Source organism: Panthera leo, chromosome E1 (assembly GCF_018350215.1).
Source record: "Panthera leo isolate Ple1 chromosome E1, P.leo_Ple1_pat1.1, whole genome shotgun sequence".
Lineage (NCBI taxonomy): Eukaryota > Metazoa > Chordata > Mammalia > Carnivora > Felidae > Panthera > Panthera leo.
In genome coordinates this window covers 43,908,248-43,933,764 of record NC_056692.1, presented here as the reverse complement: position 1 = coordinate 43,933,764, position 25,517 = coordinate 43,908,248, and the positions used below count along the sequence as shown (strand labels likewise).

Genomic DNA, 25,517 nt, shown 5'->3' with positions numbered 1-25,517 from the left:
TCCGTGCCAGATGCTTCTGGGGGCGCAGGGTGTGGGGAGGCGCTGATCCCCTCCACAGACAGGGCGGCTGGCTGAGCCTGGAGACCTCTTCCCCTCCCCGGCCCTCAAGCTCAGACAGCCGTGGACGGCTTGATACTGTGGAAGCTGACACGGGTCGGGGAGGTGGGGATGGACATGGCGCGGGCCACGCGGGCGCGGATCGAGTGCTTGTCCTGCCATCGGTGCCACCTCTTCCGGACGGCAGAGCGGACCTGTGGGCACAGAGCGGAGCATGATGTCCGAGCCCGGGTCTTAGGTCCCACCCCTCCCTTCGGGCTGCCACGAGCAGCTGTACGTGTGATGGGTCCACAGGTGCTCGGGACGCAGGTGTGAAATGCACGGGCCACCCGGGAGGTGGTGACATTCACATCGCCAATGTTGTTTATTTGCAGATTTGTTAGAGGAGGGGTGCCCTTTGCTCATCCGCATGAAGGCGTCATACGGCCTTTGCCGTGAAGAGTTCCTACCTTCAGCATGCATGCACGCCCTGCCCAAGGGCTCAGCCCTTCCTGGTTTCAACAAGCCTTTTCATAGACTCATTGATGGGGCTGAAGCCTTGGCTGTGCCAAATGCCTATGGGGGCAAAGGAGTGGGCTTGTCACTCCAGGAGCAGAGTGGGCAGGTGGCGGGGACCCTCCTGCGGCTCCCCGCAGCATCCCCGTTAGGGACCCAGGGGCGGGGAAGAGATGGCTGGCACGTGGAGGGCAGGAGGGGGCTGCAGACAATCTCGGGTCCCAACAGGCCCCCCTCCGTCCTGAGCTCTGGGACCCCGGCGTCCTTACCTCACTGTTGAGGAAACAGTAGAATACAGACACGAAGAACCCCTGGGGTGGACAGAGAAGGTGGGTCAAGGGCCTGCGGCAGGTGTGGCCCCACCGAACCTCCAGACCACCACCCTCTTCCTCTCCAGAGCCTCCTGCCCCTCCAGAGCCCTGCCTGGGAGAATCCCCACCGAAGGAGGTCGGGGGACAGCCAGGGCCAGAGCGAGGGGCGGGCGGTGGTACCTGGAAGGATTCCAGGAAGGAGTTGAAGTAGATGAAGACGACCCGGGAGACCTCGTCCTCCCCGGGGTTCACAAAGAACAGCATGTACGTGATGCCCAGGAGGGGAAGCAGCACCAGAGTGGCCTTCACAGCCTTCCTGAGGTGAGGCGGGGTGGGGAGGCCCAGAGTCACAGCCCATCCCGGGACGGGTGGTGAAGAGGGCTGGGCCTGGGGGCAGGGTGCCGGGTTCCCAGGAATGTCTGAGATGGGGAGCCGGGGTTTCGGGAGGGACTGACAGACCTGTCGGGGTCGGGGGGAGACCCTGGGTCAGAGGCTGGGCTCTCTGAAGCCCTCAGGATTGGGGGAGGGAGGCGGGCCGGGTTACCTGTACTGAATGGTCTCAGATGTGGTGGACGCCCGGAGTTTGGTCATGAGAATGCGGACGATGTTGAAAAGGAAGATAAAATTGATCTGTAATTTGAGCACACGGTGGGATGGTGTGGGCGTGTGTGTGTGTGTGTGTGTGCAAAATGTTGGGGGGAGGGTGGGTGGACGGGGCAGGGCCTCGGCCGTCTCAAGTCTGCTCTTGGTGTCCCTACTTCTCTCCCTCCACCTTCGTTCATGCTTACACATTCCTGGCCCCGTGCCCCCGCCTCTAGGCACGGGGACCCTGTCAGTCCACAGGAGGCACCCTTCTCTCCTGCGCCCCCCCCACCCAGGTTCTTACCAGCAGGACCAAGATCATGGGGCCCTGGTAGATGTAGTCAGTGTACACCCCAGGCCTTTTGCCAAACCAGCACCTAGAAAGCCACAGAGAGAAGGTAAGGGGGGAGGCCATCTGGGTCCGGTTCGGTGGCATGGGGAGGGGCGGTGCTTGGCCAGGGCAGGACTGGGGCCAGAAGCCAGGATCTGGGTGCCTCGATTCCAACCCTGGCAGAAGGTCAAGATTCCACCACAGTGCCTCAGTTATTCCATCTGCAGAATGGACACCACGCTATTATGAGATGTAAAGCTGGATACACGCAACGTGGCAGGGAGGGCAATTGTGGACCAGAGCACAGAGCGGCACAGGCGAGGGCTCAGCACACCACTGCTCCCCTCTGTCCCCACTGTGGCTCTGGCACAAGCCCACTAACTAGTGGTTCTCTGCCCCTGTCACGCAGTGGTTCCCCAACGGCTAATGACCCCTGAACCTGTTTAATTGCAGCCTCAAGGCAGAGATTCCACAGGCTCCACCTGCTGGAGAGGCAGAACTGCTTTTCATCTTCTTGAATGTCCCTCCAGAAATCTCTTGGGGGGTGGGGGATGGGGCACATGGGAAGTCCCATGTCCTTGTGCAGAGACAACGGCCCCCAGGGTATACAGACCCACGGTGCCTGGATCTCATGATGCTTCCATAAACCAGACGCTGAGATTTTTATGTGAAACCTCTTGACCTTTTAAAGGTTTGAAACAAACTCAAGGTTTCGAAAGACACCAGGGAGACCAAATGCAAGCCGTCTGGGGCCAGGTCTAGACCTTAACCCCAGGATCTACAAATTCTTTCCGGCGTCTCACCCCTGGATCCCTTCTGCTGCAGTGTCAGCACCTTACCACTAGATGGCGCTCCAGAGCCACTCAGACCGACTTTCTTAAGCCAGGCGTCTTTTCCTCCAAGACGCAGACTCACACACACTGGGTCTTCCTGTCCTCGCCTGTAATCACTTGCCCACCTGCAGGCACAGGCACCATCGCCCAGGGTTTAAGATGCCCTTGCGCCGGACCCCAACATCCGGAGCGTTACTGCCAGGCCCCCCAGCGGTGTCTGCAACTGGCCGCTCTCCCAGCCCAGGCCCCCACCCTGCCCGCTGTGCCAACGAAGGGAGAGCCCGCCGGGCGGAGTCAGGAAGGATCAGCCTGGTAAATATGAGTATCATTTTCCAGGCTCCTTGTCCAGCCCAGTGAGGTTGTGGGCAGCCCCCTTCCCTCTAGGTGGGCGGAGGGGGGACTTGTCATTGTGATGGAGATCAGCTGGAACCCCACTCAGACAATGGGCCCCTGAGAACACTTTGGCATGGAAGGTGCTGGCACCTCCCAGGCTGTCTATAACCATATTTTCTGCCTCTCTCTCTCAGTGATTCTCAATCTTAGCCCCTAAAATTCCTGGTGCTCACACTCCAGACCACCACTAGATGTAAGCGTTCCACCTTTGGGAGGTCAAGCCTGGGCGTTCAGACTTTTTAAAGCTTCCTGGATGATTCCAACATGAGCCAAGGCTGAGAATCACTGCAGCAGAAGTCTAATTTTCAGGGGCAACTGGGAACACCCGAGACCAAAGTCATCTCAGGACGTCAGAGCTGGAGGCTGGAAGGACCCTATGAGATCATCAAGATTAATTTTTACAAAACCCATGGAATCTTTTGTAAAACAAGTCTTAATATTTTTAGTGCCAGACATTATTCTAAGTGCTTCCATATACAGGAACTCGTGTCATCCCCACAAAAACCCTTTGTGGGAGGCACTGTTGTTAGGATGCCCATTTTACAAATGAGGAAACTGAGGCACACTGGAATAACTAGCCCAAGGTCATATAACTACTTAATGACGGGTCCATGATTCAGAACCTGGGCACTCTGACTCCAGAGACTTCCAGGAACACTTATGCTGTTCTATATGGCGTGAAATCGCAAGACGGATACAGGAGCCTGAATCTACCCATCCAGCCTCACCTAGAGCACAGCACTGCTAGGGATCCTCGGACTGAGTCCAGCCCCCAGCACTCTCCCTGTATGGACGAATAATGACCCTGACTGGGCAGGTGATGTGGCCGAAGGTCCTCGGGGAATGTCAGGCAGAGCTGGGCCAGGAGCCTGGACCTCGGGGCTCAGGGGGCCCTGAGGGCAGCGAAGGGCAGGAGGTGACTCACTTCTCATTGTCGTAGTACAGCTTCCCAATGGCCCAGGCCACGATGATGGGGAAAGGCACACCTGGGGAGAGACTGGCTGTCACAGAGCCCATCGGTGGGGTCTGGAGGACGCAGGGCTGGAGGACCCCAGGGCAGCCCAGGGTCTAGAAGTGGGCAGGGGTTCCCCAGGGTCGAGCTCATACTCACTTGCCCAGCATGCCTCCTTCAGGGTGTTCCTGCTGCCCCCCATCCCCAAATGGTGCTCACCCCACCGCCCTGACCTGGCTCTGGTCTCCCAGCTCCCCCCTGCCCCAGCCAGCTGGCCAGATCTGGGTGAGGAGCGGGGAGCCCGGCTGGGGCAGGGGGCCTGTGCGCTCACCCCAGCCGATGCAGATGAACATCCACTTGCGCAGCCGGTCGGTGGAGTAGGTGAGCACGATGGCCGTGTGCAGGTAGCAGCCCTCCCCGAACATCCAGAAGAAGTTGGTCACGTGGAAGTAGTTGTAGGCGGCTGTCACCAACCTGCACCAGCCCTGCCGCCCCACCCCCACCCAGAGATGACACTGAGATGGGGGACAGGGGTGTGGCAGCGGCGGCACCCCACCCTGGGCTTGGCGCCTCCTATCGGCCAAATTCAACCCCTGCCCAGGGAACCGCTCCTGTTTTACTGGGCCCCTTTCCCAGCAGGGCAGTCCCACCCAGACCCTTCCCCTGACGGTGGGCCTGCCCCCCCCAGGACACACCACATTGCTCTGGTGGACTTCGGGGCTCATGGTGAGCTGGACCACAAACCACGTGGCATTGCGCAGGATGAAGGCCGAGACGAGGTTCCAATGGATGATGTTTCGCAGGCACCGGATGCTCCTGGGGGGCAGCAGGGGAGGGGGGGGTGACGGGAACCAGGGGAGGAAAGGAGACATGAAGGACAGGCCGCCAGCGTCACTCCAGCCCAGGCGTATGGATGGGGAAAGCGAGGGCAGGGCTGACCGGCTGTGTCATACCAGGAGGTGGCGGCAGGGGCCCTCCGGATGCCCCCAGGGCCCTTCCGACCTGAGACCCACCCAGACCTAAGCTTGGTGGCGGAGCTGGCCGCACTGCCAGTGCTCCAGGGACCCGGGGCTGCTGAAGGGGGTGCCTCCCATGGCCCCCTCCCCTCCCCGCAGCTCCCGGGTCAGAAAACACAAAGCATAAGAGGTTTCCAGTGGGATGACTCCCTCTGAGCCTTCAGGCCTGATGCTCAGCTCCTGCTCCTGCCCCCATTCCTGGCACAGACCTGCCTGGCATTGCCACCTGCGTCCTTGGCAGTAGTTCTGGACCCAGGCAAGTCCAAGCTCAAAGGCCTCCCAAATGGGTGCATCTTGGCAAGGGTGTGGGTGGCCTAAGGTGAGCCCCGTAGCAGTTACTGGGCTGGGGGGGCAGAAATGACCCTGCCAGAGGCTCCAAGAGACCTGGGGCTCCCGTATCTGTCACCACCTCCCACCGAGGTGAGGGGGCAGGGCGCCCAGTGCTCCCTGCCCAGTGCCGGCCCTCCGGCATCTTACTTCTGTACCCTGCTCAGGGCCTGGGGCCAGCACTGAGTCTTTCTCACCTGAGCCGCAGAAAGAGGACAAAGGCCACCAGGAGGGCCACCAGAGAGACGCAGTGGCCCAGGTAGTTGATGATGACAGCGACGTGGTAGTGTACCTTGCTTTTCTTCTGAGGTAGGAGAGAGGGACAGACGTGAGGCTCCCACATAGCTGCACCCCTGCACCCACTGGACACGTGAGGATAGCCCCCTTAGGTGGCCGAGACGGGGTCGATAATGCTAATAGTTATTCCCCTTCCTGAGCCCTGACTATGGTCAAGCATGGCCCTGGAGCAGGGCCGTCCAGTTTGAGACCGTGTCTGTCTATCTGTCCCTGAATCCCATGCTCTGCCCACTGCTCCGTGCTATTAGACAAATCCCAGCTAACTCGGGTCTCCACATCACACAGGGTTCCCTGCTGCACGTAAATGAAGACGTGTGCACAGCCCTCACGGTTCCATTCTGTCCGATCCCCAGGTGACCCTCCTGGGCACGGACACCAACCCTCTAGGACTTTTTTCCTCATCCATTTCTTTTTTTTAAAAAGTTTATTAAGTTTATTTATTAGAGAGAGAGAGAGAGAGAGCACAAGCAGGGGAGGGGCAGAGAGAAGGAGAGACAGAATCTCAAGCAGGCCCTGCACCATCAGCACAGAGATCCACGTGGGGCTTGAACTCATGAACTGTGAGATCAAGAGACAGACACTTTCACTGACTGAGCCACCCAGGCGCCCCTCCTCCACTTCTAAGTTGAGCCATCATCTCTTTGATTACCCAGAATCCCTCCTCGCGGAGGGAACCTGCCCCTAGTGGCCACGGAAGGAAGGGCAGTTGCATCCGCTGAATCATTACAGACCATAAGAACTCTCTAGGCTCCATAACGCATTTTCCAGGTCCTACCCCTGGTCCAGGGGGTCTGCTGGGAATGAACGGGACCCCTTCCCGGGATTATAATGAAGCCCCCCCCACCCCCCACCTCAGTGTTACCACTTCATTCACTGCATAAAATAAAGGAAGGTGAGAAGTGCTGTGGTCTCTTCTTTCCGGAGTAAGTAAGCTCCCTGAAGCATGAAGCCTTTCACGTCCAGAGTGTTTTCGTGTCTCTTGTCTCCTCAAACCGTTAAGGCCACCATGTAGAGGAGCTGGAAGGGAGTCTATACCTTATTTTGCAGAAAAACAGGCCTAGAAGTGTGTTGACTCATTCAAGGTCCCTCAGCCTCAAACCATCTCTTAACCAGCACGTGCAGACTGGCAAGGTGCTGAGACTGCAGATGTGGCCCCCACCCCATAATGGGGGACTGGTGGTCCCCATTGCCCAGCTCTATGCAGATTCTGCCCCCCAAGAGCAAAGCCCCTCTTCACCCTTTCCTGGGTCCCGAGAGGGGGACACGGTAGAGCTCCATAACTGTGTGAAGGAAGGACAAATTTTGTTGAAAAGCAACCGGCTTTGCAAAGGGCGGGGGTGTGAGGGGGTCCCTGTTAGCACCTCCCTCCCCTCCCCTTCTTGGGTCCTGGGGTGGGGCCAGGCCATGAGTAAGTTCACAAAGGTCACGTTCGACCTTTTAGAGCCACTGAAGAGCTCCTGGCTCTCCACAGACCTTCCTGCCGGAATTCCAGAATCCATGGGCATCAGAGCTGGTCCTAAGGGATCCAGTCCAGCCCTACTCACTTTCCAGATGAGGAAACTGAGGCCCAAACTCACTCACCCAAGAACAAAGGATGTACCTCTGCAGCCGGCCACCTAGCAGGCACCCGAGAAGAGGCCGAGCCCTCCCTCCCCTGCTCTTCCCAGGGCCCACCACACCCCTCCTGAAGGCACGTCCTCACTGAAAACCTCTGAGGTCCAGAAGGCCCAGGAAGCTCTGTTCTAAGGGGCTGGTTTGGAACATGGCAGGAAACCACATTAGCGGCTCAAGCTCAGAAGGGTTGAGACCCACTGAGGTATAAATGGGGACAGACAACAGAGAGGCGGGGGCAGACAGAGAAGCGGGAGAGAGGGTGGGGGGAGAAGGGGAGCGGAGCGTATCTATTGGCACCGTGCAGATGGGAAGGGTCTCTGAGAGTCTGGCATAGAGCCAAACCCAGAGACTCCAGAAGATATGCACACATGCAGCCTGTCTGGAGCTCGTACTTAATTTCCTTTCATTAAATTTCCCACAAATCAGGGGCGCCTGGGTGGCTCAGTGGGTTGAGCGTCCGACTTCGCCTCAGGTCACGATCTCGCGGTCCATGAGCTCGAGCCCCGCGTCGGGCTGTGTGCTGACAGCTCGGAGCCTGGAGCCTGTTTCAGATTCTGTGTCTCCCTCTCTCTCTGACCCTCCCCCACTCATGCTCTGTCTCTCTCTGTCTCAAAAATAAATAAACATTAAAAAAATTTTTTTAAAAATTTCCCACAAATCCGTGCGGCGAAACCCCTGGGTGATAACAGAACCTGTGGAGCTAGAAGGGCGTGACGCCCCAGCTTTGCTCACTTGCCCAGGTGGGCAGCATGAACAGGACATGCAGGGAACCCCTTCACCGCCACCTGCCATCAGCCACACCCGCCCCTGGACCCCCACAGCAGGTTGACGCTGGGTCGTTTGGTTGGAGGTGGGATGAGTGGGATTTATTAAGCACCTACTATGTGCTGGGCACTGTGCCAGGTGCTTTACAGATGTCACAGCTTTCCTTTCTCACAGTGGCCCTCTGAGGCTGTCCTTCTGTCTCTGTTTCTCCAGCTGAAGAGGCTGTGTGATCAGCCCAAGCTGCCTGGCCAGCAATGGGAATCCAGGTCGCCTTAGAGACCTCTCCTCCTCTCTACCCCATGGTGCATTTCCGGGAGACAAGCAGGGACTGAAAACAGACGCCCAGGACCCTCGGAGGGGCTAATGAGAGGTTTACTCCCCCGAGGATGAAAACTGGGCCAAACCATTCATGGGGGCCGCCTCTGGGTGACTCCTCCAGCTACAAGGCCCTGTGCTGCCTCCTGCCACACCAGCCTGATGCAGCCTGAGAAAGGGCAGCCTGTGAGGTGACAGGGCAGAGAGTCCAAGGAGACTGCCTGAGACACGGCAGGGCCACCCCAAGAGATGGCCAGCATTACCAGGAGACCTACCAGCCGCTCAAGAGACAGCTGGACACCCTTCGACATGGTCCGCAATACTGAGACGTGGTCAATGACACCCACAGAGAACGGCCAGCAATATCCTGAGATGTCTAGTGATACTTCAAGGGACCCCAATGACACCTGGGAGACAGCCACCATTAACTGCAGAAGCGGCCAGGATACCTGAAGGACAACGGACACAGCCAGTCCCTGGGCACCTGACCAGCATCCTGTCCCTGTTCCGTTTGGAGACCTAGGGCCGTCTGGTGCCCTGAGGAAGGTGGCACAGTGTGGCCCTAGGGCAGCGGCCCCTCCACCGCACCCTCAGTGACCAGAATCCAGTAAGTAACGAGCGCCCGGCTGACTTCCACCAGACTCTGCAAGACACGCCTTATCCCAAACGGTGGCAGCGTCAGACCTGTACCGATGCCTGTTCAGGATGACTCAGTGCATCCTCCCTGCCGGGTCCCCGCTGCTCTTGTCCAGTATCCCAGCCCTGGTGTCTCTCCCGCCCCCGGGCCGTCCTGCTCTGTGGCTCCTCCTCGCCAGCAGGTTTCCCAAGCTACTCCCTCACCCCACCGGCGGGCAATCCAGCCCCTTGCTCCTCCAAGTGGGGTCCCCAGACCAGCGACACCAGCATCACCCAGGAGCTTGCAGGAATCTGAAGACACAGAATCTTAAGCCCTGTCAGACGTCTGAATCCTCGTTTGAGCAAGAAGCCCCAGTGATTCTTAAGCGTTTCAGAAGTTCTGGTCCAACTAGCATCACTGTGAGCAGTGATCCCCAGCCCACAAGGCTACACCCCAGAATCCCTTTCATGTCACCTCACGATGTGCCCCAAGGACCAGGCTCCCCAGCTCAGTAGAGTGTGGGGGAGGGGAGCAGATTGTGTACAAGTGTCATGGGAGGGGGGGATGAGTCTGGGCAGTGGGGGGGGGGAGGATGTCACTGCAGTGAAGGGAGACAGTGTCCGGGGGCTGCTGGTGTGGAAAGCAGGGGCCAGTGCAGGGTGGCACTGGTGGGGGGTGGTCAGTGCCATTGCCCCAGGTTGGGCCACGGACTAGTTGGGAGCTCGTCCCCTGGTGGTGGTGGCTGAAGGCCGTCTCCTCCCTGGCCTGGCCTCTGGGAGCCCTAGCAAGCCCCACTTCACAGACAGACCTGCAAATCCATTATCTGCAATCCCCTAGGGTGTTGGTGCTTAATTAGGGCTTAGCCCCAGGCCCAGAGTGAGAAGCCTGCTGCTCCATTAATTGGAGACTTTTCTCTTCCTCTTCTCCATAGCTTGGGAGTGGATGGGGGGGGGGGGTGCGTCTTGAGAGCGGGGAGGGGTCTGGCGAGGCGAGAGGCTGGCAGAAGGGAATGGCATTTTCAGTAATTAAATTAATTGATTACCCAGAATGCCAGGCAACCCGGCCAGCAGGAGCTGCCGGGGAAAGCAGGGGGCGGGGGGGTGGAGGTGGGGGGGGTAACCAGAGGTAGGGGTGGCTGTGTTACCAGTCTCCTCACCAATGACCCCCCACCCCTCTCACCCCAGGTGAGAGGAGAGGCAGAGGGGTGGCAGGTGGATGGAGCGCCCTCCAAAGGCCAAGACGCAGGCAGACATCTACCAGGGGGCAGACACTGTATTACTCCCGCCCCTTTCACAGACCAGGAAGCTGGGACTTGGTGAGGCTCAGTCTCCTGCCTGGGGTCACATAGCATGTGTGCTGGAATCAGAATCCAAACCATCCACCTCCAAAGCCCCTGCTGTCCCCGTTACACTGCCAAAGAGGGGACTGATGAGAAGCTGGTGTTTCCCCAGTCCTCCTTCTGCCCCGGATCCCACTGGTGGAGAGGGGGAGACAGACCCCTGTCATGGCAGACGGGGTGGGAGCCACAGGGTAGCCAACTAGAAGGACCGGGCTTAAATTCGAGCAGGAGGGATTTGGGTGGACCATGAACTTCTCCTGACGTTTGGGGGGCTCCAACGCAGGGGGGAGGCTGGGAGCCGCTGTGCTGTCCAGCTTTGCTCAGGTTCAAGAAGGTGACAGACACCTGCCCCTCAGGGGTGGGGGAGGGTTATTTGTTTTAGGCCAGGAGGCTGGCCACCCGACCTACAGTTGGAGACACATCATCCGCCTCAGGCTTTGCAGACCCGCAGGTCAAGGTGGGGTGCAGCAGGGGGCTGGAGATGCCTTGCCTTCGCTGCCTCCCCCACAGCATCCCCTTGTGGGCGTGAGCTGGGCTCTAAGAGGTGTGCTGACCCGGCTTTCTGCCTGTGAGCCCCGCCTCTTTTCCTTCCACTTCCTCTACTGGGCACCAGGTAAGGAGCTCCCCACGAGGCTGAGTGGTCTTCTCCCCCACCCCACAAGCCCAAGTCTTCTGGCCCAACTATGTTTCCTGACCCCACTTCCCTCCCCCAGGCTGGACCTGGATGTGCAGCTCAGGTGGGTGGTGTGGAGAACGGAGGAAAAGCGGTCCCAGTGCATGCAGACGGAAGGAAGGGAGGAACAAGGACCCAACTCATCTGTGTCGGAGCCGGTGGCTGCCCTCTTGGCTCCCCTCCCCTGGAGATGGCCGCTCAACGGGTCGGGTGCCCATGCTGGGGCCTGACCCACCCTCTACACGGGCAGACTCACCTCCCCACTGAGGATCTCCTGGCATTCCGAGTAGTTCACACGGGCGGCCCAGCTGCCATTGGCCAGGCACTCCCGGTAGCCATTGTCTGGAAAAAGGAGAGAGAGTCAGAGGGATGCGTGGGCTCCTCTCCCAAAGAGCAACCCAGGCATCTGTCTGTTTATTGGGCTGTCCATCTATCCATCCATCTGGGCCAACACAAAGGCCTGCTTGCTGGGGGCTCTGGGGTTGAAGTTGAGGAGAGAAGCCACCTGCCTTTCTGTCCACCGGCCCCAATGGGGGCTCAGTGACGGCCCCAGTGCCCGCCCGTGGGACCAAGGCTCTGCCCACCCAGGTTTCCATGATCATGTTCACGGGACTGGCCCACGGCAGGCTTGACCAGCTTACTGTGGCTGTCCCCTTGCAAGGCCTTAGATGGCAACAGATTATGTGGTAGGTGCCCTTCTGAGAAACATGACAGCAAAAAGGATGATGGGATCTGATGAGTCAATTCTCCGTCACAAGGCTGGGCATGATATGGTGGAAGGGTATGTGGTGACAGCTCGGGTGGCATAGTGAAATGACGGTTTTATATGGTGACTCTCCGTGGTGAGGTTTCCCAAGGGGGGCGGGGGGTCCTCACGTGGCAACGTTTCACATGGGGTGGGGCTCGCAGAGCAGGTGTTTGGGGAAGGTCCTCGTAGTGACGTTGCTCTACAGCAGGATTTATGCTGGAGGGTCATGTGGTGGGCTCCTCCAAGGTGAAGGCCTCTTAGTACAGAAAGTGACAGGTGGCAGGAGTGTGCTGGGGGATGTCACGGGTGGTGGCCCTCACAGGATCCACTACAACCAGCTCCCAGCCTGGCACGTAGCACTTGGAGGAAAAGGCAGGAGGGCAGCCCCAGGAGGTGTGGGGGTCTGTGCAGCCACCACACTGGACTGTGGCCCGGAACCTGTCACCTTCTAAAGAGATGGGGAGCAGCCTTGTGATCTGAGCTGAAGCCTGACAGCAGCGGGACAAGAGTGAGATGATGGGGTGGGCATTGGGGGGGGGGGGGAGATGTGCCTGCCTCCCGGAAAGAGGGCACCATGGTCTGGCCTTCAGGACCACAAGGCTGAGGTCTCTCTGAAGTGCTCCCTCTGGGCTCTGCAGGCCAGTGGGGAAATGAAGCTAAATGCATTTTTCAAGCTCTGCCCAGCTTCCCTACCCAGCTGCGCTGAGCCCTTGGGCAGAGTTGGCGAAGGAGCTGCTGATTCTCTCCTAATTGCTAAATGAGGGATAAGCAACCAGAGGGCTGAGGGCGCAGCGACTAGGATTTCAGGAAGGTCTGGAAGGAGGCGAGGAACCAGGGGGAATCCAGTGTGTCTGCCACGGACCGGATGTGCCTGGGACCACAGGCTGCTCTGGGGTGTCTGCAAAGGAAGGGACTTTGGGCAGAGATCGGGTTGGCGGAGGCGTGCAGGTGGGGGAGGGGAGACAGGGATGGGGTCTTGCTTTAAGCAAGAGCATGGCTCTTAATCCAGGCCTCCTCGGTTCAAATCCTGGCACCACTCCTTCCTAACTGCGTGACCTTGGGCAAGCCACACAACCTCTCAGCTTCCTTATCTGCAAGAGAGGAACAAACTTCACAAGGGCGCCTGCCTCGATGGTTGAGCGAGCATTTTTAGGTAACATGTGCCGAGTGCTTGGGGTCTACCCGGCTCGTAGCGTGAGCTATTATTTTCATTATTATTGTCTCGGAACTGTTGCTTGTATAACCTTCCATGAGATTCAGGACATGTCACTGATCCCTATCAGAGTGGGTACTGGCTGGGGTTACAGGAGATGCCTCCTTGACTCAAGCTCCCCTTTGGCACCCCGCGTGTCGGCGGGGGGGAGGGGGGGCAGCCTGGAGCCCTCTCAGGACAGGTTATCCGGAGGGAGCAGGCTTTGGCGGGAAGGGAGGAGGTGATCCTGAAAAGAAACACGCAGCGAGTCGTTGCCAGGGAGGAGGCGACCTCCTTGTCTTTAATTGCTGAGCTGAGCAGTCCTCCCGGAGAGTCTTGGGAAAATGGATTATTTTTGGAAAAGCTTCCCATCCCTTTGAAGATCAGATACAGCAGGAGGAAGGGCATTTCGGAAAAGGTTTGGAAGTCCTGGCAGTGCCTCATCAGCAAATGAATTAATTAGGGCCTAACGATTAGGTACAATTCTGGGTTCCCGGTCACTGCTGATTACACGGGCGTATTCCTCATCTTTCTGGAGCTGGGGGAGTCTTCCGGCCCCGCCTCCACGTCCAGGGACCATCGCCCAGCTCCTCTCCTGGGATCAGAGAGGGAAGAGCAAGGGAGCAGAGAGAGCACCTCACTCAAACCTCCCTCCCATCCTGCAGGTGGAGAAACTGAGGCCCAGTTACAGGCGGAGCTGGGGCTAGAACCCAGGACTCCCGGCTTCCACTTGAGGCAGGGCTGGCTAATCAAGCAGCACGTGGCCAGGCACCAACGCCTTTATTGGGGTCACGCCGAGTCACCTTGGAGACAGGAGTGGACGGAGCTCATGGGGAGTGGCAGGACTGTAGCCACAGAGACCCTGGCCGGCCCCACTCAGGAGTGTGGACTTGACCATGGAGGCAATGGAGAGCCACAGAAGGCTCGACTCCAAGCAAGGGTGTGACAGGGTTAGATGCTTGGACCGGGACCATGGCCCCGGCGATAGAGGGAAAGTAGTCTTGGACGTGAAAATCACTTTGGAGGTGAAGTTGAAGGATCTGGCAACTGTGGAGACACAGAAGGGCCTCTCTCTTCCTGGAAGCAGCCTCCCTGTCCCCACCACGCACCAGCCCCAGTGCCGCCTCCTTCCTGGGAGCTCCGGAAGGACTGGGCATTGTGGCATTGTGAGTGGAGCCGTGGCCCTGCCTGGCGCTTTGTGACCTCAGACGGCTGTCAGCCTCTGTCTCGGTTTCCTAATTGTAAAATGGGCCCTACTAAATTGGAGGCTCCGAGCCTCGAGCTCGAGCCCTGAGCTCTCTTCTTAGGTCCTTCTGCCCTTCCCCCTACCCACACGTCTCCTCGCACCCACTCAGTCTTTCTCCTCTCAGGGTCCAAAATGTGGTTGCAGACACGTGAAGCTGTGTGGACTGGCTCCCTGCCCTAACTGGAAGCCTCCCCAGGGACTTCCCACCCCTCCTTGGTTGCAGCCACCAACCCTAACCCCCTTATGTAGCTGGTAAAGGAGAGGGGGCAGAAGGAGGAATGTGGGAGTTCTGAGCTGAACGAAGTCTTAGAAGCCATGCTATCCAGCCTTCTCCATCGTCAGACCAGGGGCCAGGGGCCGTAAGAGGGGGAAAATGTGTTAAGGTCACATGGCAAGTCTCCGAGTGAACCACCCGGTGTTTGTGGTCACCCTCGGTGCCCCCGTGGGCCTCTGAGCTCAGGCTCACCAGCCCCAAGAACACACCCCTAGGGACCCCCACCCTCCCCTCAGATGGGACCGGGCCCCTGGCCCACAGCTGCTGTCCTCCTGATAAGCAGGAGCTGTGAGTCATTGGCAGGGGAGAGCAAATTAGTTCTGAGGGTGACAGGTAGGGTAGCAAGTTGCTGCAAAGCCTGGAGGTGGAAGCTCAGGGCCTCAGGGTAGCGAGGTGTTTACATGGGGATCGAGTATCCAACAGACCCTGGGCAGTTCTCCCCCACTCCCAGCAGACCTGTGGGCTTGCATGCCAGGCCAAACGCCCTGCCTGTGGACCTAAAACTGAGCCCCCTGCAGGGGTTTGGTCTGCAGGGCCCTGGACAGACCTCCTAACCTCTCTGAGCTCAAAGTTGAGGCTATTCTGGAGATTCCTGCCCTACCTCATAGGGTTGTGTTAGGCTTATCCCAACTAACCCAGTCTGTCAACTGCAGAAGAAAGTGTCACACAGACGTGCAGGCCAGCTCCAGCCTCACCTCTTACCAGCTGGTGAACTTGGGGAAGTCCCCTAACCTCTCTGAGCCTTGGAGGCCTCGGTATATGATGAAAACTGGATAGTTATATATAGCATCTTCCAGGGATAGTATGGGAATTAGCAATAAAGAGCACAGAGCTGGCCTTTGGTAAATGGTGGTTGTATCCATGAGAGGTATTATGGTATTGCCATTATCGTTATTATCTCCCCCCACCTCCGACAAGTCCCAAGCTCTCCCCTTCCTGTCCCACCTCGGCAGATGGTCCGCCCTCCAGAGGCTTCCTTACTTGTGGTGTTGTAGCGGACACCGTAGAAATAGGCAGGGCAGGGTCGAACCACCAGCTGCCCCGCAGGGCTCCGGGGCCAGCAGGTGCCAATGAGGTCCACGGATGCATTGCATTGCAGTCCTGGGGGGCAGAGACAGTTGGTGAGGCAGAGCAAGATCCCTACTCCGGTGTCCTATCCACCCGCCCACGCTCACCCATCAACTGGGAACAAGATGGGAGCAATGACCCCAGTGTAGAGATGAGCTCACCCTATGCAGGGGAGACATCAGGGAAAGCAATCTGAATTTGATGCTATGACACTAGGGAGCCAGTGTGAGTTCTAGAGTAGAGGAGGAACAGAGACAGTTGAAGGTGGTGTTAAAAGCTGAGGTCTTGGCTGGCATTTAGAAAAAATGCTGGAGATGCTTCAGCTCCTCTGCTCTGTAGCCTGAAGACACTTCTCTGGGCCCCTCATGTGGTATAGATTGGACCTCTGAGACTTCACAGTCTGGAACAGCCTGGAACCTTGATCTAGCCCCCTCACACATGTATGGAACCAAATCACATCTGCTCTGGCTCGGAAGTTGGCCCAGCTTCTCCCTGGCCTGATAACCACACTTACTGAATGCATAGTGTTTGTGCTCTAGACTGTGCGGGGCCCTAAGAGAGGACTGATTGCGAAGGGAACTATGGGGAGAAGACGGAAGGAGACACCACCTCAGGGAGTGGGAAGCAGCCTGGAACACTGGCTTTTGACTGGGCTCCGCCACTAATTTGCTGTGTGGCCACAGGCCTGTCGCTTGCTCTCTCTAAGCCTTCGTGTCTTTAGAGTGAAATTAAGAAGTTGGATCTGATCAGAAATTCTTAATCTCAGTCTACTGGAAGCTTTAAGGGTTTGTAGAGACTCTGAAATTAAATGAAAAAAAAAAATTGGTGTATACATGCATCTTAATTGGGAAAGGGACCGTGGCCTTCACTAGATTCTCAAAGAGGTCTGTGACGCAAAAAAGCACGTCAAAACCCCCTTCCCAACATTTTCCCTTTGTTGAAGAGCTTTTTGGAGAGGAGCGTGTGCGTGTATATATGTCTGTGCGTCTGTTGGGGCAGAGCTGGGCCACAGTAATGCTTCTGGAATGAGTAGGAAGGCTTTTGGTCTCTAGTGGGTGGAGGCTGGGCCGAGGGTGGTCCTCGCACCCCTCCTGACGCTGTCCCTTTCTTCTCTGCCTTTTGATGCCCTCTTCCACATAAGGTTGGCACACCAGTCCTGTTGAGAGCCAGTGTGCCCATCCTGATGGGAGGGGGTTAATAATTCTGGAGACTGGCACAAGAAGGCACGGGCAAACCAGGGAGAGCCGTGAACCAACGCAAGGACAGCCTCTTCAGGGCCAGGCGTCGGCAGCTGCCAAGCTCTGGCTGGGCCCACCTGCCATCATCTCCTCCTCAGATTAGCCTGTAATTCAGTCTCTCGGGAAGCAGCCTGGGTTAGGTTGGTGTCCTTTAGCGCTGCTGAGCGGCACTCGTACCCACTGCTGGTGTTTCTTGCCATCAAAGCAATTCAGAGGCGTTCCTACGAATCAGGGCTTAGGGACAGAGGCCTTGAGGCCAAGTGGTTTAATTGAAAGAGGAAGAAGTCTGGATCGGGGCTGACTGGACACGAGGAGATGGCGGGCCAGGCCAAGCCTTGGTGTTGTGCCACAGTAGAGCCTCTGTGAGTGGTTGCTGGGGGGGGGGGGGGGGGGGGCGGGGAGGGGAGTGAGGAAAGCAGGTTGAGATTTTAATCTCTCCCGGGTGGTGCCTGTAGCGCTGAGCCCAGAGGAGGGGGAAGCTGGAGGCAAGTGGCCATGGGAAGGGAGGGATAATATTATGGACCATGCTCTGCCTTTTCAAGGCCCGTCTTCGTCTATTTCATTGATCCTCATCCACCCTGCCATGTCCTTAGTCCCTTTTTACAGATGAGGAAACTGAGGCACAGGGAAGCTAAGTGACTTGCTCGAAGTCATGAGTCAATGAGCGAAAGAACCAAGAAACGCAGCTGGGTGTTTTCGACGCCAACCCACGTATTCTTTCTACGCCACATTTTGTGCCAATAAGGGGAGGGGAGAAAGTCAAGGAGACAGCAGGGAAGGGAGCAACGTTTCTGAGGGCTGTGTTCGCCCGGCACCTGCCAGGTACTTTGCGTATACCCTCCGATTTAACGACACCATTGTACCTTCCTCGGACAGTTGTCCCTTCACTCGCCCACTCATTCATTCCCAGTGTCTCCTGAGCTGGGCACGGGGGAGACTAAATGGAATGTCACGTGTGGCAGCATCTGGAACTCGTCTAATGTGCTCTCTCAGTGTAAGGTCTAGATCCTACCCCCCTCCCTGTCCTTCTCTCTTCTGCCTTGGCCATTTCCCCAGAGCCCTTTTGGCAAAGAACAGAGGGCAGGCAGGACCGGACACCAGCCACAGCCGGGCCAGACTAGAGCCAAGGCAGAAACTGGCTACTAGGCAGATGGCCCTTCTGACCTCGAGGACCAGGTACCAGCCACTGGCCAGAGCCCTGCCCCTTCCACAGCTGGTGGGGAGGTATGGGGTGGAAGTGGACACAGCAGACATTATTTGCCCCTAGTCTGGTATAGATTAGGAGTCGGTAGCACCTACTACAGGTCTCACACCGCCTGCTAACACTAGTGCTCATTCCGTTTCACAGGTAAGGAAACCGGGGCCGAGCAGTCAAACTGTTTATGCAGAGTTCCACAAACACTGGGAAGCAGAAGTAGGGTTTGAACACTGGCTGGTGACACCTGCCCAGGGCTCTTCCCGCTGCACCACAGAGGTCCCCGGTCTGGGTCACTGGCCCTCATAGCATTTGGTTGCACCATCTCTGGCCCCTGCTTGCTCAGTGCCTCTCTCCCACTCTCTCTCCCTGCCTCCCCCCTGCAGCTCACAGAAGGCGGGGGACATGACCTTTACATGAAGAGCCCAGAAAATCCTAGAGGGAATGAACGTCTGTGCGAATCGGGAAGAAAGGTAGGGGGAGGCTGCAAGAAGAAAGAAGAGAAGCCACCCCCCGGCCTACCAGCGGGGGGCCTGAACTGGGCCCGAGGGCGGCTTGGGGGGGGTGGCCAGAAGGGGGCGGGGTCAGATGCACAAGGCCAATCAGGAGCGGCGGCGGGGCTCAGGCTCGGAGACCCCAGCAGGAGAATTAAGGGGATTGGCCTTGTGGTTGCTGGGGACGGAAGAAGGGATAGGCAGTAAAAGAGGAGGAAAAGGAGGCTGGAAGAGGAGAGGTGGGGACCCAGAGGTCGAGGGTAGGGAGGAGGGGCCGAATAGGGCCTCGGGGCGCCGAATAGGGCCTCGGGGCGCCGAACGTGGCACAGCAGACTTTCCGCCTTCCCGCAAAGTGCTCTACTTCCTTGGGGCCACAGCCCTTGGTGGCTCACTTAGGGGTTCCAGCTCACCGCTCTGCGGACCCGTGGTCCCTGAGGATCGGGCAGAGCCCGGGCCTCCAAGGAAGGGTGTGTAGGACTTGGCGGGCAGGGGAAGCAACCTTTGTTGAACACTGCTGTATACCCTGCAGTGTGAAGGGTGCTTCGGGAAATTCACGCCGCTAATTCAATCCTTTTAACCACTTGAAGGGAAGGAAAGGGGGGGAGGAGGGGTGGGAGCAAGTGGGGACGGAGAGAGAGCGGGGAGAGAGGAAATAGGAGACAACGACACTGGGAGCAAAACAGGGAAAGGCAGACAGAAAGCCAGGAGGAAAAGGTACAGGGAGAAGTAATTCCAGAGGTGCTGGGGACGGCGAGGGAGTGGATCTCCTAGGAGAAGGAAGGAAAGGAAGTTTCTGTGTCACTCAGCATGGGGGCTACACGGGCCTAGAGGTCAGGGCTGTTGGACTCTGATTCTTGAGCCAATGTCCCCTCCAGGTCCCGCTGGCACAAACGCCCAATCCCTCCTGCTCTCCTGGCGGGTGTTTTCCCGCTTGGATATCCTAGTTCTGGGGTGAGGAGCGGTTTGGACTGGAGTAACCCAGTCTTGCAAATAACCAGGTGGATTCCCCAGCCTGGAGCAGGAAGCCTGAGCTATTATTTTAAGTCAACTCCTCCCCACACCGTCCTGTCCCAGGACGCCCCCTCCTGGCCAATTAAGTTATAGATGGGGAGGAACGACGATTTTCTCTTTATTCAACAAGTTTTTACCGACCATCTAAGAAGTTTTCTAGGGGCTGGGGACACAGTACCTGTTTTAGGGGCTGAGAATACAGTAATGAATAAAATAAGTGCCCTGCCCTTAGTTGGGGGTGGGAGGTAGGGGGTGCGGCAAACAGACAGACAGACAGACATATCTGTGAAGCAGTGAGAAATGCTATGAAGAAAAAGCAAGCAGGACAAGGAGATAAAGACGGCCAGGACTGCTATTTTAATTTGGTGCCAACATTTAGGCAGAGACCTACAGGAAGAGAGAGAGGGAGCCATGTGCACATCTGGGGGAAGAGTGTTCTAGGAAGAAGTAACAGCAAGCACAGAGGCCCTGAGGCTAGCGTGTACTTGGCATGTCTGGAGTGTTAACATTCCTATAACTTGGTGGCTCACCCCTTCCTGAGGCAGCCAGATCCCGTCAGAGTTTTGTTCTGGAGGCAGGGGTGGAGCTAAGCGGGCTAAAGTAATGCACAAAACTTTCCTGCATCTTCCTCCGCCCCCACACATGCATCCTCCGATGCTCACTGGAGCACTGCGGTCAGACTGTCCCAAATCCGTGCAAATGGAGGGAAGAGGGGAAAGGAACCATGTGGAGGGCTCCTCCCTGCCTCTGACAAAATCCCTGCTGAATCAGGGTCCTGGGGGGCCTGTTCTAACAACAGATGAGAACCCTTTGAAGGTGGCCTACTTAATGCTTGTGCACAAGCGGGTGCGGGTTCCCCCCCCCCCACCCCATTACATAATTCCTCTCCCAGCAGGCTCAGGGTCCAAAAGCGCTCAGCAGATCCTAGATACCTTCAGAAGGCAACCTGAATCTGGTTCCTGTCCCCAGTTATTTTGGGTCTTCCCATCAGCGGCTTCTGAATGAACCACAGTAGGTGGGCACTTAGCGACAGCCCCGCCGTTGTGAGGTCTAAGCTCAAGAGAGGGACTCGGCCAAGGCTCGCCAGAGTGGGAGCAGCCGGGCGGCCCACGGGAAGCCTCTGAAACACACATGCTCGTCCATTCAGAGGAAGGCGCAGTCGGGATGAATGTGCAGGGGTTTCGCCCGGGTCAGCCGGCCGGGGAAGGTGGCAGAGGGCAGGCAGAGAGTCCTGGTCTTGTTTCGGCCGCCTTGTGGTTGGGCTGCCTTGTTTTGGGCTGGACAGAACAGAAAGATACCTCCGCAGGGTGTGCGATTCATCAGGACAAGTGGGCGGGAGCCTCCTGTCCCGTGGGTTGGCAGGCTCTCCATTTTTGCATTCCCGGCTCCTAGTACAGTGCCAGGCGCATTGTAGGTCCTGAGGGAAATCGGGGGCTGTGTGTAAACCCACTATGGGTATGGGAAACTGCAGGGGTGACTCTGCACACTCAGATGACCGACCACCCCGGGCCCTGGGCACCGTGGTTCTCCGGGTAGCCACATACGTGGCAGCCCATTGGGTTCAAATCTTGGGGCTACGGCTGAGTAACTGTGTGTGCTTGGGCAAGTTACTTAACCTCTCTGAGCCTTAGGTTGCTCTTCCGTAAAATGAGGATAAAATACTTCCTGACAGGGGCGCCTGGGTGGCTCTGTCGGTTAAGCATCCGACTTCAGCTCAGGTCATGATCTCACAGTTCGTGGGTTCGACCCCCGCGTCGGGCTCTGTGCTGACAGCCCGGAGCCTGGAGCCTGCTTTGGATTCTGTGTCTCCCTCTCTCTCTGCCCCTCCCCTGCTCACGCTCTGTCTCTGTCTCAAAAATACATAAACATTAAAGAAAAAAAAAAAAAAACTTCCTGACAATACTGTTGTGATGACTGAGATTGAAGTACTCAGAATGGGGTCTGACACATAGTAGGCACTAAATAACCATAAGCTATCGTTAATTATTGTTAACGTTCAGGACCTTAAGACGGGATAGGAACTGATGACCCTGGATCCTTGTCAACAATATCATTTCATTTGTCTCCGACATCACTAGTCAATAATTCTATTACTTTCTGGCATTGCCACTTTCATGCCATGATTTTATGAGTTGCCAAGTCTATGATGAGCTTTGGCCCTGGGGACCCACCCTCTCCCTGCTCCTGGCATGTGAGAGGACCCCCAAAGGCCCCAGCTCAGTGCCAGCCTCCCCGGCCAGACGCCCATCCATCTGTCCTGGTCCCTCCACCCCACCCTCACCATCTGTCTCTACCAGTGCCCATCGGTCTGGGTAGGTCTTGGCACTGGAAGATAAATAGCTTGTTATCAGAGGCTGTTGTGGAGGGTGATGGATTATATGCCATGAAGCCAGCCAGGCTGGGCTGGGCTGAGGGTAGGGGCACAGAGTACAAATCACTGGGGAATGAACGATATTCATCATGGCCCGTTGCCTCCCAGGACAGGTGACACCAGCATGGGCTCAGAGATGTCACTCTTCCAGGGCACAACAAGCAGGTTAATGGGGGCTGACCTGGCCCCAGTGCACGGGGAGCTGTGGGCAGGACCTTTCATCTCAGACTCAGCCTGGTCTCTCCCCTCCCTGTCTCTCTTTGCTAGAACTCCAGGCTCTTGCTCAAGAATGTTCCTCTCCCCCATGGCCTAGCTTAGCCAACTTTTACAGCCAGATGCTCTGGGCTCCCGGAACCTCCCCAGGCTTCCTCTTCCCATCTCATTCCACCAAACCCACCTGCTGGTCTTCAGTCAACTCTAGCTTTGGCTCAGAGCATTGGCTCTTTTCTGCCAGCTCACGCGCACAGTCTCTCAGAGACTCACTGTGAAACCTACTCCTTCAGGAAGCCTTCCTGGATTCATACCACCCCCGGTCTATCCTCCCTGCTACCTTCATCGTAGTGAGGAATTCATGGCTCAATGCCAGCTATACAGTAAGCACTTTCAAAAGCCTGCTCGTGTTACCAACGATAATAAATAATACTCAGTAGTGGGGCGCCTGGGTGGCTCAGCTGGTTAAGCATCCGACTTCAGCTCAGGTCACGATCTCACCGCTCATGAGTTCGCGCCCCATGTCAGGCTCTGTGCTGAGAGCTCAGAGTCTGGAGCCTGCTTCCAATTCTGCGTCTCCCTCTCTCCCTGCCCCTTACCCACTCACGCGCTGTCTCTTTCTCTCAAAAATAAATAAACTTAAAAAAAAAAAATACCCGGTAGTGGTATGGCTCTCTATAGTTTGTGACATATCGCCACAAAACTTAGTGCATTTAATTGTTACAGATCCTTGGGAGTTAACACCCCTCCCTGACTTTACAGTCTGGGCAAAGTGAGGCCCAAGGGGGTCAACGGCATGCTCATTCCTGTGGCTACTAGAAGGGTCCCTGGGGCAGAAGGACAGGACGGTGCCACTTTAAGCATGGACCCAGTTAGCCTTCTTCAAGCCCAGTGCTCTTCCTCTCCCCTCCCCAGGCTCCCCCCACAGTAAAAGACCAGCAGGCCAGGAGGCAGCCGCTCCGAGGTGTGGAAGCCTCCTCTCCCCGCAGGCCCAGGATCGGAAACCAATGCCTTCTGCTTCCCGGCTGGTGCACAGTGTCCACCTCCCCGCCAGCACGCCCCTTGCGTTTTGCTCCATAGTACATGTGATGTGGGCCTGACTCCCAGACCAGACCGTGAGCCCCTTTTTGTCCCTCTCATGCCTTGCATGGGGCCCGGGACACAGTAGCTGCTCAATTAATGAGTTGGGTTGAATCAAGGGGAGACCCGAAGAGGAAACCGAGTCACCAAAGAACAGCGAGCCTCCCAAAGACCCTCGGGTGCAGGGCCCCCCCTCACCTTCGTGGGCAGCAGCACCCCCAGGATCCCGGTTAGAGTGGCCGGGGTGAGGGTTCGGGGCCCACACCCGAAGCTGGCAAAGACATGGCCTCAGAAACCAAAGACCTGGCTCTCCCATGCGTCAGTCTCCTCACCTGTACAAATGCCGAGTCTTAAACTCTTGTGAGAAGTAAGATAATCATCCCAAAGGGCTTTGTCAATGGTGTGCGTATACAAGTCATTAGTAATATCTGCACTTATGCAGTAGTTTCTACGGAGGAGGCATAGAGCACGGGGTTAAAAAGTGTATCTGGGAGCCAGGCCGCCTAGGCTCAAATCCTGGCTCTGGGACTTACTCGTTTTTCTCTGAGCCTCAGTTTCCTTAGGTGTAAGTGAAAATGGGGGTGACGTATCTGAAACGCCTCCAACAGTACCTGGCGTGTAGCTAGCATCCTACGGTATTGCGCTTTGGGCATTTTTAGCAGCACAAAAGAGCAGCCTTGACTTCCTCGCGGGTGCCTGAGTCACCGCCCAGCCCTCCGCTCTGTTGGTTCTCACAGCGAGGGCTGGGGCGACTTCCCCTGTGGCCCACCCCAGAGCCGGGGAGATAACCGCGTGGCGCACTTGCCACACGACCCTCCTGTGCCCATGGTAGATGCTGTGATCTCACCGCAGCTCTCCTTCCCACCCTACTGATGCCGACTTTAGCACGCTCCTCCCACAGTGCTCTGCGGAGACCTGACAAATTGCGGGCAGCTCTAGAGAGGAAATCCCTCTGCTGCCCCTGCTTTAGGGCATGGCTCTGTGTGCAGGCCCTGGGGGACCCAGGGGCGGGGAGGGGGTGGGGGGGCTGTGGTGACCTGGGATCTTGCAGGATCAGGGGAGGGGGACTCACCGGAGATATTGCTGGCCAGGGACAGGCTCTCGCAGGGCTGGTCCTGGAAGGAGGCGGAGAAGGCGTTCAGCCCCAGGAGGAGAAGGGCCTGTGGACACAGGGAGACGAGGGACAGGGTGAGACCGTGCCGTGAGCTTCCTGCTTCCCCTCGCTTCTGTCTCATGCATGTCTCTTCCCAGACACCCCATCCCACCTTGCCCTCCCCCTGCCCCCATGTCGTCTGTGCCTGGAAGGGCTTGGAAGGGAGGCTGGTAACAAGAGGGGGAGCTCAAGTTCCCAGGACAATGGTGAACCTTCTCTCTGACATTCACTGAGGCTGTGCCCGGGGCAGCCACCTCCATCCCCATGGGATCCCAAGGATGACCCAACTGTGTCCCAACACACACACACACACACACACTCACACACTCACACCCGCCTGCTGAGCACTCGGGGGCTCACAGATATTCTTTAATAGTGCACCTGCCGGCCTCCCTCCCGGGCTGCAGGCGGTCGGGCCCAGTTTAACGAGCTGCTTCGGGCTCTCATCCCCACCCAGCTAATTACCAGTCGCTACAAATTGTGCCTCCAGGTTCACGGAGCCCTTCTACATCTGCCATGGTACTTAACTCTCCCTGGGGCTGGCATGGCTGTCCCCGTTTGCAGATGAGGAAATTGAGTGAAGGGGTACTTGTGTCTGGAAAGGGGGCCTGCCTTATTCCAGGGAGAACTTTTGCCCCTTACCCTCCCCGGGGGCTCCCTGTCACTCTGATTCCAGAATTTCAGGTCACTTGGGAGGAGAGTGGCATGGGCCCCACACCAGGAGGGCTGCCCCTTCAGCTAGCACCTTCCCACCATCATTGTGTCCCCTTTGAGGCCACCACCCTCCCATGGATTTAGAATCAAAAGAGACATGGCATCCAGCCCTGTGTTGCCAGGGGCAGGTTACTTGGCCTCTCTGGGCCTCGGTTTCCTCACCTGTAAATGGCCCTCCCTCCCAGGTTCCCACGACGCAGTGTGTATACAGAAGTCCTCTGTTCACTGCATTCAAATGTGCTGACATTACACTGCGTCTCAGGTCTACAACAGGCACTCAACAGGTCACGTTGATTGTTATTGAGTCATAGGTTAGTGGCAAGGCAGTTGTCTCCCCTGGGACTTGATTTTCAAGGGTATTAAGAAGCACATTGAGGGCTGGGGGCGGGGGGGGGCGGGCATTGTAACCAGCCTCCTCCTTCCATCTGTTGGACGTGGGTGCCGAGGTCCAGCAAAGCTCTGTCTGCCTTTTTAAATTTCTTTCAATGTTTATTCATTTATTTTGAGAGAGAATGAGAGGGGGAGGGGCAGGAAGGGGGGAGAGAGTCTCACACAGGCTCCACACTCAGCATGGAGCCTGACGCGGGGCTTGATCTCATGACCGTGA

General features: G+C 57.2%; 1 protein-coding gene across 4 annotated transcripts; it reads right to left on the bottom strand.

The window, feature by feature from the left end:
• Positions 1-12: 12 nt before the first annotated feature.
• CRHR1 (corticotropin releasing hormone receptor 1) lies at positions 13-24,578 on the bottom strand. 4 transcript variants are annotated; one of them, XM_042916686.1, is made up of 13 exons: positions 24,116-24,578; positions 15,358-15,477; positions 11,173-11,258; positions 6,832-6,837; positions 5,495-5,598; positions 4,650-4,770; positions 4,286-4,439; positions 3,928-3,988; positions 1,750-1,822; positions 1,408-1,493; positions 1,044-1,179; positions 822-863; positions 13-251 (listed from the first exon to the last, which is right to left on the bottom strand). In XM_042916686.1, exons 1-13 carry the CDS (start codon positions 24,276-24,278, stop codon positions 111-113), a joined length of 1,293 nt encoding a protein of 430 aa, XP_042772620.1. In that variant the 5' UTR covers positions 24,279-24,578; the 3' UTR covers positions 13-110. The 4 variants fall into 4 exon arrangements, with proteins under 4 accessions (XP_042772620.1, XP_042772619.1, XP_042772621.1 ...); XM_042916685.1 differs by lacking the exon at positions 6,832-6,837 and having other exon boundaries at positions 5,495-5,601; XM_042916687.1 differs by lacking the exons at positions 822-863; positions 6,832-6,837 and having other exon boundaries at positions 5,495-5,601.
• Between the last annotated feature and the right edge of the window lie 939 nt (positions 24,579-25,517).

Coding starts and splice junctions, on each gene's coding strand:
- CRHR1 (XM_042916686.1), bottom strand. CDS start 24,278: ATGAGACAGAAGCGAGGGGAAGCAGGAAGCTCACGGCACGGTCTCACC. Junction 11,259..15,357: donor TGTCCGCTACAACACCACAA/GTAAGGAAGCCT, acceptor TCCTTTTTCCAG/ACAATGGCTACCGGGAGTGC. Junction 3,989..4,285: donor GTTCATCTGCATCGGCTGGG/GTGAGCGCACAG, acceptor GTCTCTCCCCAG/GTGTGCCTTTCCCCATCATC.